General features: G+C 49.4%; 1 protein-coding gene across 1 annotated transcript; it reads left to right on the top strand.

The window, feature by feature from the left end:
• Window positions 1-995: 995 nt before the first annotated feature.
• Window positions 996-1,970, top strand: ZNF488 (zinc finger protein 488). The gene has a single exon (XM_055424320.2). The coding sequence runs from the start codon at window positions 996-998 to the stop codon at window positions 1,968-1,970; it is 975 nt and encodes a 324-aa protein (XP_055280295.2).
• Window positions 1,971-10,647: the final 8,677 nt, after the last annotated feature.

Here is a 10,647-nt window from a genome sequence, read left to right on the forward strand (position 1 = left end):
TTCCCTTGTTAATGCCAAGCAGGTCAGCACAAGAAGACCTCTGACAGTGACAGGTGAGCAGAGGAGAAGCAAGTGGATGAGTGTGTGAAGAACAAGTGTAGTCAGCAGAGTGGAGAGGGGAGACCCACACTTGTTGCAGGGTCAGGGCCTGGTAGAGAGTTGGCTGCCCCCAGGTGTGGGAGCAGCTCCAGACCCAACCTGCCTTGCCCGGGTGTTCATTGCCCAGTTTTTACCCTCTGGTCACCTGTGCTGCAGAGTTCCTGTCATCAAGTGCTTGAAATGTCCTGGCGTGCGTGATGATTTTTAGCACACTGAGCAGCAAGGAACAAAAGCTGCTGTATATCAGGGTGTGGAGATGGTAGAGTGTCAACCAAGTCACAACTGACTGGTGGAAGCCTTGTGCCGCTCTTAACACAGCAGCTCCTACCTGGATGCTGATAGATTCAGGGCATTACTGAATCTGGCCTCTGGGTGGCAGCATTGTGCGCTGTGGTCCTTCTCACTAGTGGAGTCCTACTGGTGAAAACGTGCTCTGAGTCAGGGGGTGTTGCTGCATCTGTAGTAGTCAGGATGCTTTGGATGCAAAGGAGGAAAACTATCTCTGGTCAAGTTAGCTGAGAAGATTAATTAGAAGGGTAGCTCATCTAACATCACACAGCTGAAGATTGGCAGAGTTAGGACTCACATGGACACTTGTCTGCCTTCAAGTTCATGCTCTTATCAGCAATTGGTCCAAGATACTAAGGTCTCAGGTGAAGGGAGGAGTTCTATAAGTTCCTACAGCCTGCATGCTATGATATGTCCCTGAGTGAACTTTTCATGGCCTGTTGCTTCCTCTCTCTGCAGAGCCCTGTGGTCCAAGTGTGCTGGCCCAGGCCCCAGGAGAGCCCTTCAATCTCACAGCCACTCCCTGGGCCAAGCCCTCCAGAAACTCCGGGGGCTGACAGCTGCTGGAGGACCCACCTTACTCAGCTGGCTCAGGCTCTGTGGCCCCCATGGCTACTGGGAAGGGAGTTCTGCGGAGTCTTTCAGCTGAAAACAGATGGCGGCTTAGTGAATCAGAGCAGGGCTGGGGCCGGAAGCCAGTGCTACTGGAGAAAACGAACCACCTGTGCTCTGAGACTGCTGTGGGCAGCAGTGGCCAGGATGAGGCCTGTGCCGAGATGGTACTGTCAGTGGCCCCAGGCAAGCTCAGGCTGGGAAAGCTGATGCCCCAGAAGACTTGGTGGGAACAGGGGCAGAGTGCCTTCACAGAGGTGCCTCGGCTCAAGAAGAGGCTCGGGGGCAGGCAGGCACAGGACAGGGAGCACCGTGGCCCTGTAGGCCAGCCTGGCCCCCAGCAGCTGAACCTCAATATCCCCAGGGACCTAACTGGCAGCACCTGCGTCTCTGTGTGGCCCAGTGGAGCCCACAAGGAGCAGAGAAGTGCCTTCAGCAAGCCAGCCAGGGCTCCAGCAGGGAGACTTGGACCAGCCTGTGTCTTTCAGGCAGGTGAACCTGCAGACGCCCTGGGAGAGCTGCTGGGACTCATCAACACGGTTGATGTTACCTGCTGGAGTCGACTTTCCAACTCCAAGCTTTTGGTGGGTGATTTCTGGAACCTGCAAACGGTGCCACCAAATGCTCCTCTCTGTGGCACTTTCCTGGGCGCCCCCAGGCTGTGGCTCAAGCAGGCCACGGTCGAGATCCCCACGGCCCCATCATCGTCCTCCACCAACTCTTGGGCCCTGCTGCCCCCTACGCTCACCTCCCTGGGCCTGTCCACCCAGAACTGGTGCGCCAAGTGCAACCTGTCCTTCCGCCTGACCTCCGACCTGGTCTTCCACATGAGATCCTACCACAAAAAGGAGCATGCGGGGCCCGACCTGCATTCCAAGAGGCTGAGAGCAGAGGCCCTCACGTGCCCCATTTGCCACGAGTACTTCCGCGAGCGCCACCACCTCTCCCGGCACATGACTTCACACAGTTAACAGGTGGTTTGGAGCAAGCGCTTGGCCATGAGGCCAAGATGGCTCACAGGGCCTTCCTCTGAAAAGGCTGATCACAGTTGTCTGCAGGGCTGTCTCCTGGGGCATTTGAGGATGAACAGCTCAGTCATAATTGGAAAAAGACAACCAGTCCCCATGATGTGTTTTAAAGGAGATAAAGTTGTGAAACAATGCACTTTGCTAATCACATGGTATGGTGAAGAATAGGCACCAAGCGTGTCTGACATTTTCAGGAGTGGGGGCTCTTCTCCTGTCAGCATAACTTTTGCTCCACATGGAAGCAAGTTTGGCTCACAGCATGGGCTTTGGAGGCAGACAGGTGTGGACTGGAATCCTGGCCCTTTCAGATACTAGCCCTTAGTTTGGGAAAGCTGCTCTCACTGAGTCCCAGCATTCTTATCTGTAAAGTGGAGGTGGTGACACCTGTGTCTGAGGGATGTTGTCAGGATTATATGGGAAGATGTGTGGGCAATGGCCAGCACATGCCTGGCAGTGTCATCACTAAGAGTGCAGTTATCATGGTCCAGATTAGTCAACTGTTGTTGTTACTGACAGAATTTCAGTGGCAAACAGTGCAGGTCCCCTGTTTCTCAGTCATGGGTCTGTGAGTTGGCTGGGGTTGAGCTGGGCTTGGCTGATCTTGGTTCCAGGTTGCTTTTTCTCTCAGGACTCATGGGCTACCACATTATGCTTCTCTCATGGTTATGCCAAGAGCACAGTAGGATGAGTCCAAATACACAAACACATTTCAAACCTCTGCTTCGGTCACTTCCACTAACATCTGCTTGGCCAAAACAAGTTCATGGCCAAACCCGAAGTTAAGGGGTGAATTGTGCATGGGGACCAATAGGGAAGTCATGAGTGAGTGTATAATCCTACAGGGGCTGGAGGAATTGGGACCAATAGTTCAACCGACACCTGGTCCATGGTTATTCACATTCTGAATACATGAAAATGGGAAAATGAAACAACACACACACACACACCCCTTATTTCTCAGGAAGCGATCATAAAACCTTAAGGCTTGAAGCACTGTGAGGACTGGGAGAGTTGTGGATACCATTTATTATCTAATGCATGTTGTTTCAGTACCTGTGCAGTTTTATTCAATACCTATGCTGTTCATCCACATTTGTCCTTATTCGTAATAATGCAAAATTCAGATCATCATCTGTGCTATAACACAAGCTAGTTTGTGTGAAAGCCATTTGTTGGAATTTCTTTCAAGTCAGTGCAGTTTTTTTGGATTGGTTTCCACTTCACTTTCAAGATTTGCTCATTTGACCTGCAGTCCTCAGTTGCAGAACTCAGGCTTGCGGATAGAAAGGAGCTGGTGGGGGTCTCGGCCGGCAGCCATCCATCTGAACACTCCCAGACTCCACCTCTCACCGTCTCCATGTCTGGCTCCCGCCTTGCCCGAGGCAGCTGTTTGTCCCTCCTGCCCACCCTGCCCCATCCGTCTCTTTCCTACTCCCCCCACTTCCTACCTACCCTCCCATCCTCTCTCCATAGCCAACCATATATTCATTCATTTCTTGACCTCCCTGGGTATCTGGGCTGTGCCAGATGGTGTGCCAGGCCCTGGTGGGACCACAATGAGTTCAAACCATGGTCCTTGTTTGGAATGTGAGATGATTTGGTTGCAGCATGACAGATGCAAAACAGGCCGTGCTGGCACTGGTCACATCAAGGGGCATGACCGAGTCAAACCCATGGGTAGGGGTGGGGGTGTAAGCTGAGCTGCAGAATCCAGCAAGAGCTGATGATTCAGAAAGGGCAGGAAATGCTAGGGAGAAGGTGGTCCTGAGATACAGGTGTCTGAGGCTGCTGCAAGGCACAGATGGGCAGAGAGAGTGAGGATGCGACTCGTGGAGATGCAACGGTAGGAAGGCATTGAAGGAAAGGAGTTTGAGCTAGGGTCCTGGAGAGCTGGCTCCGAGAAGCCCTTCCAGGGGGCTTCTGGCTGCAACAGGTGAAGTGGGCTGGAGGAGCGAAGATGTACCTCCTGAACCATCTGGAAGGAAGAAGCAGGGTTCCCTAGAGGCACCAAGGAAGCACCCCCGTTTCTACAGAGAGGCTTGGAGTCCAGGAGCCCTGCAGTCTGAGTCCCTTTGGAAACTGCATGAAGCTAGAATTTGCCCACAGAGAGGTTCTGCCCAGAAGGAGACTGAAGCTTTGGGGAGTCTCCCTCCCCTACTGTCCCATGCGGAGCAGGAAAGGACACCTCATGAGGTTGGAACCTGAGACTCCACATCGTGCAGCAACATAAATTATGTCATTTAATTTGCATGATATGCCCTGGAGATAGATACTTAATTCCCATTTTACAGTAGAAGAAACTGAACTCCAAGAGGTCAACTGATTTTCCTAAGACTATGGGTTCTGGAGAAGCAGTACGAGAATAAGAACCCAGACTGCCCCACTTGTGCTCACATCCTTCCCAGTCTGCCACGTGTCTGCTCAGCCCAGCTGGGTCGTGTGGTATTGTGGACAATTGAAAAACTGGGACTTAGGGCTAGGCATCAACTCCTTGTCTAAAAATTCAGCTTGCACCCTGCCCTCCCCAACAACTTCCGTTGCCCTTCTCTTGAGCGCTTTTCATTCTCTTGCATACTGTTTTTACTAAATTGTCTTGTTTATTGTATCTCCTATCACTAGAATGTAAGGAATTTTTGCTGTGCTGTTCACTGCTGTGTCCCCAGCAACTAGAACAATGGAGGCCAAAGCAAGTGTTCAACAGACCTTTGTAGAAGGAATAAATAAGATGCCTGGTCTGGCCTTACCCCTGACAAACCAGCTTCTCACAAGGCTTTTGACATCTGTTAAACTGCATGCACAGCTGTCCTCCTCTGGCTTGTTGGATTATTCCATAATTTCTTTGAAATCAGTTTGACAGGTATAAAGTACACTAAAATAAAAAAATTTTTTTAATAAATAGAAATTTAGAATTGTAAGGGATTCTGCATTTCTGGTCCATCCCCTCACTTTATAGCAATGAGCAATGAGGCCTACCAAGAGCTGATGTGCAAAGTGATACAGGGGCATGAGGTTGTGAGGTCAAGGCTGGGACCCTTTAGATGTCTAGACCAGTGTGTCTTCCCTGGCCCACCCATACTCCTCTGGGAAACTTGGCTATGGTTGCAAACAGAATGATTGCTAATAGTGACCACATCACTCATAAGCAAGAGAAACATTTTGAAAAAAACTTAATAAAGTTAATTTGATGAAGAAGCACAAGAAAACATCTCCCAACTTAACCTTTTAAGACAGAGTTCATTGTGGTAAAAATTGATGTAGATGCAAGTTGTTTTGCTGACATTCAAATCGACAGACTCCAAGATGACTTATGGAGGTGATGCTTTACAGTTTATTAATGTGGCATTTCCTCCTTGTCACTAGGCTGGGTTCCCAAAGTCCCCATGGCAGTTGAAGACTGTCTCGTCCCTTTGCTCTCCCACCCTCCTGTATCTGCTGGAGAGCAGTCACTTTTAATCATAACTTTGCTCATATTCTCTCTGCCACCTTCCATCCCAGTTAAGAGTTGGTGGATGAAGTTGCCACAAAATATCACATCAGCAGGTATGAATTTTACTTGACAATTCTGGAGTAAGAATTGCCACATTCCTTAAATTCTCTTTATATAATTTAATCTGTTCTTCACCCCAATCCTATTCTGGTAGTATAGGCTGTCTGTCTTTTAAAAATCCCTCTGCTGTCTCTCCAATTTACAGAAAGTTCCCCAGCACCTCACACCTAAGAATACTCTCTCAGCATCAAACAGCCTCCCCATACTGTGTTGGTGTCTTTGCCTCTATCCTCCAATGTGCTGTGGATCTTCTCCCTGGATCTCAGCCCTGGTGGTTTTCTGGCAATGCCAGCATTAGGCAGGTAACACAGGAACCACTGAGCCAATAAACAAAGTCTTGGCTTCCTCTTTGGACAATGGAAGGGAAAATACCTATAGTGGCTGGAAAAAATTGCAAATTATATTTTAATATATGATCTCCCAAGTAGAAGCCATTCAATTAAGGTTTTTAAAATCCCCCAAGTGTGCTAATGAGGCTAAAATAAGACATTCTGAACTCACATCCAGTTTAGTTCTCAATTTTGACCAAGATCTGGTTTTCTTTCTGCTTTTATCTGGGAGAGAAGTAAAACCTTAACAAGGCCAGGGTCCCAGATTTCTACTTCTGGTCAGTTCCTGAATCCTAGACCAGGGAGTCTAGTCAAATGGCTATAAAATTAGGTTAAAGAAAGTGAGTGAAACCCATTTGGCTTGGGGGAGGGTGGCAAGGGAAGAGGGGAGGTAGGAGAGGCCCTGAAACTTAGAGTGCATGATTTCTGGGTGAGGGCTCCTTAGGGCCAGGCTGAACACAGGCCTCAAGAGAGGCCAGAAATCAGGACTGTATGTGACGTTAGTTATCATTTATCCAGTTGTCTTTTAAAAACTGATGGTCGAAATGGCACGGGGTGGAGGAAGCACATTAGTGGTGGTGGCAATGGGGAGAGGCAGGAACCACCAGATGGAGACCTTTAACTCTACTACGATCCCAGTCTTTGAATTGACCAGGTGCTGGTCCTAGCCTTGTAACCTTGCAATACTGCCCTGTTCCTCTGGCCAGAGGGAGAGACCTCTACAGAGGGGTGAAAGTCAGCAGGAGTTGTTCCAAGGTGAACCCTGTATTCTTTCTTTCCTTGGGAGATGCTGGTGCCCCCTGGTGGCAGAAGGCCTCCCCTGCAGGTCACTTCTCTTAAGAGCCTATTTGTATATATATATTTTTCTAGTAGAAGTCATGTGGGCGGTCTAAAGATCATATAGTAAGATATGAAAGCAATAGAATGAAGCTTCTGTTTAAAAAACAAATTATTATCCAATGTGTTTTGATTTGTGCCACGTCCTAGAAAAGAATTTTGGAAGGCAGTTTTCAATAAGAGTTGGGGAGGCAGTGCTTTCTGAAAGGAGGTTTGCCATTCTTTATGTTTAACCTTTTGTTTCCCAACCATCTCATATTTTCCTGGAACTGGAGACAGGAAGCCAGTGACCTCTGATACCCTTATTCTAAGCTGCTTGGATTATGCAGCTATTTTCACTGCCAGCCACCCTGATCTGCAAGGTAGTGAGGACCTTAGGCCAGGTGGCAGCTAATCCTAGAGAAACCAGGAGGTGGGAGATGGGTGCCCTCCAGCGGGGACCTTGGAGGCAGGTTTCCTTGCTCATGACCATGTTTTGGGCTGCATCCTTTTACTTTCTGAACTGTATCCTCTCACTGCATTAAAGCTGTGTGGGTGGTCATGAGCCTCCCTGAAACACAACCGTGTCTATCTGCTTTGTGTTGGGCTGCTTGGCAGATGCAGGCACACAGGAAGCAGAGTGGGGGAGATGGGAGAGAAGCTGGCATCCTATCCTCTGGTGCTTCAGCATGATGCCTGGGAGCTGGGCCCAGCGACAATCCTGCTGATGAAGGTCCAGCATGTCTGTGACGGGGTATATCTTGGGAGAGGGGGCACACAGCCTCATCTAAGCCCTCTCACGGCACATCAGTGGGTGCCTTGAGGGGTTCTCAAGCAGCGGGAGATGTGAGAAGATTGCATGGCCAAACAGTGGCCCTGGCTACAGGCCGGGATATAGACATTGAGCAGAAGGCTGGTGGGGATTCAGGCACTGAGCCAGGACCTCAAGACAAAGGAGGGAGAGGGATGGTGCAGTTCATTGTACGAAAACAAAGTCTGTGTATATTTGAAGCAGAAATGGTTGTCTTGAGAAGAGCCAGGGCTTCACCTGGTGTTGGGTGGGCAAGCTGGGGGCCCAGGATACATAGTAAGCAGAAGCAAGGAGCTACTCAGCAAGACCTCAGCTGTGGCCAGGCACAGGAACTGCCTCTGGAGGGTGCTGGTGCCGCCCCTGGTAAGTTGGGGCATGGCCGTGCTGCCCTGCACACTCGAGATCTGGCCATTGCTGCTATTCAGCTTCCCTGGGACACTTGCTGCAGAAATTAAAACAAAACAAAACATCCTGTACAGGGACCTCTGATTGGCCCAGGCAGGAACACATGTCCAGCAGAGAGTTGGAAAAGTGCACTTCCAGTGTATCTGGAATACTTTGGCCACCTTATGCGACGAGTTGACTCACTGGAAAAGACTCTGATCTGGGAAAGGTTGGGGGCGGGAGGAGAAGGGGACGACAGAGAATGAGATGGCTGGATGGCATCACCGACTCTGTGGACATGAGTTTGGGTGAACTCCAGGAGTTGGTGATGGATAGGGAGGCCTGGCGTGCTGTGGTTCATGGGGTTGCAGAGAGTCGGACACGACTGAGCGACTGAACTGAACTGAACTGAGGGTATCTGGTTTCTTGGTGGAGGAATGGTTATAGTGGACATTGGCCAAGCGTGAGATTAACTCATTCAATGTACACAGCCCCAAAGGTGCTAATATCTTGCCCATCACATGGAAGAGGAAACTGAGGCACAGCGATAAGAAGTAAGTTGCCCAGAGTCACACAGCTGGCCTTCCTGCGTGGGCAGCTTCAAGCTGGGACCTGGGCTCTCAGCCACCTCTCTGCTTCTGAGTGAGCCTGTTTCCCACAAGTTCATATGGAGCAATTCTCTGAACACCCAAAGTGGGTGCAAATGCTGGTGGCCTAAAGGAGGTCAAACAGCCACTGTGCTAGATGTGTGACTGCCAGTGAATAACTGCTGATGTCTGTGGCTCTGAGGCAGAGTCGACTCTGTGGAGATGGTAATAACAGATGTCCAGGTGATGTGAAGCTTGGAAGAGAGATCTATGTATGTCACCCACCCCAAGAACTGCTCCACCCCTCCCCCTATTTAAGACATTTAAGACCCACCAGGATCTTTTCCATCTGCGGACCCCACAACACCTACAAGACACCTTAAACAAAATAAGCTATAGTAAATGTCAGTGGTGCAAATCAAGGAAATCCAAATGATGTAAAAGGAAAACTCATAAAAGATAAACAACTGCTAATTTCACTATGATAGTAACTCAGTTATAGAATTTATTTGATCTTATTATATTTTTGGAATAATGACTGCTGCATCCTAAAATAATGATATATGCTAATCATAAGAATTTAAGAAAAAGAGAAAGTATAGAGAAGAAAGTTAAAATATCACCCCAAATACTACCATTTAGAAGAAACCATTGTTTGATTTATGTAATCATCAGATGGCTATATATATATAATATATATGCATGTATATATATGTGTGAGTGTGTGTATGTGAGAGAGAGAGAGAAAAAAAAAAAAGGAGGAGAGAGATTCCCAGAGTATAAGCATAGAAGGTGATCATACATTTGTCTGGATGGCAGTAGGTCTGATGAAAAAGTTTAGATCACAGGATATATGATACTACTAAAATTCAATCATGCCCTGAATCTTTCTTGAATTTAGCAGGAGGAAAAGGAGCTGGAGTAAAATCTTGCCTTCCATGGGGGCCTTCCAGGGCTGGTTTGAGGTCTTCTAACAGAGAAAACCCCTAGGGATTGGTAGTGGCCCAGATTCCCCAGCTCTCTGAGGTCTGGGAAGGGGACTGATGAAGTCCAAGCTGTGCCTAGCCCCCTGGGGAAGTCACTGTGGCAACCACAGCCTGGACTCACCAGAGGGCAAGGCAGAACTTTATCCTCAACATGCAGTCCTGGAGCCTGGAATTCCAGGAGCAGGGATGGAGCACTGGGGGCTCCCTGTCCTCCTGGCCTCACCCTACCATGACTTTGAGCAGGGCCTTGGAGGGCTCTTATTTTTGGGTCCCTGTGATTCTAGCAGAGCAGGGTTGCATGGTCCCAGGACATCAGTTAGAGGTGTCTCATTTCCCCAGGCCACCTCTGGACTCCAGGTCTCCTCCCAGGGCTGGCCCTGATCCAGGAGAGTTCTTAGGCTCTGCCTGCCTCAAACTTCTCAACCTGTTAGGAGTCAGCTTGGTTGTCAGAGCTGGCACAGTGACAGGCTGCACTTGGACGAGCTGGGCAGGTCCCCAGACTGCCACTCAGGGCCACTCTCCCCTCTGACAGCAACACTGCATGGTGGGAAGCTTCGCGGCATCAGAGCTCACTTTTGGGTCCTTGGCAGAAGCAGGAGAAGTGATCATGGGAGGAACGTGAAGGAAAGATAGACGTAGCATGTACAATTGGATTGGGAGGGTTTGGGGCATAGAAGAGAGGATTACTAAGTGAACCTGAACTTGTCTTCGCGTGTCTGAGAGCAGCTACCTGGAGGAACACGTGGTTTTTCAGCTTGATAGGCATGTGGGTTCATTGTGTATCCACTGCCTGTGTCAGGTGCCATGCCAGGTGGCAGCAGGAGGAGATGAGAGGAGCAGGACATTCCTGTCCCTGAGCGCAACGTAGAATGATGGGGACAGACATGGTCCCAGGGCAGAGGGAGACAGGTGCTCTAGCGGGGAAGATGCAGGTGCAGGGAGGACAGAATGGGGACAGGGTGGAGAGGGAGTGGGGGCTTTTGACCTCTGGGCCTGCACTGTCCCACATGGGAGCCGCCAGCTGCAGGTGGCTGCTGTGAGCTGGACTAATGTGACATGTGCTGACGGAAATGCACTGCAAGCATGGGTCACATACCCAATCTCAAAGACCTGGTGTATATTGAGTATACATTGAAATGATATTACTGTGAATATAGTGA

The sequence above is a fragment of the Moschus berezovskii genome, chromosome 12 (genome assembly GCF_049115385.1).
Source record: "Moschus berezovskii isolate FMDL1 chromosome 12, NW_MosBer_1.0, whole genome shotgun sequence".
Taxonomy (NCBI): Eukaryota; Metazoa; Chordata; class Mammalia; order Artiodactyla; family Moschidae; genus Moschus; species Moschus berezovskii.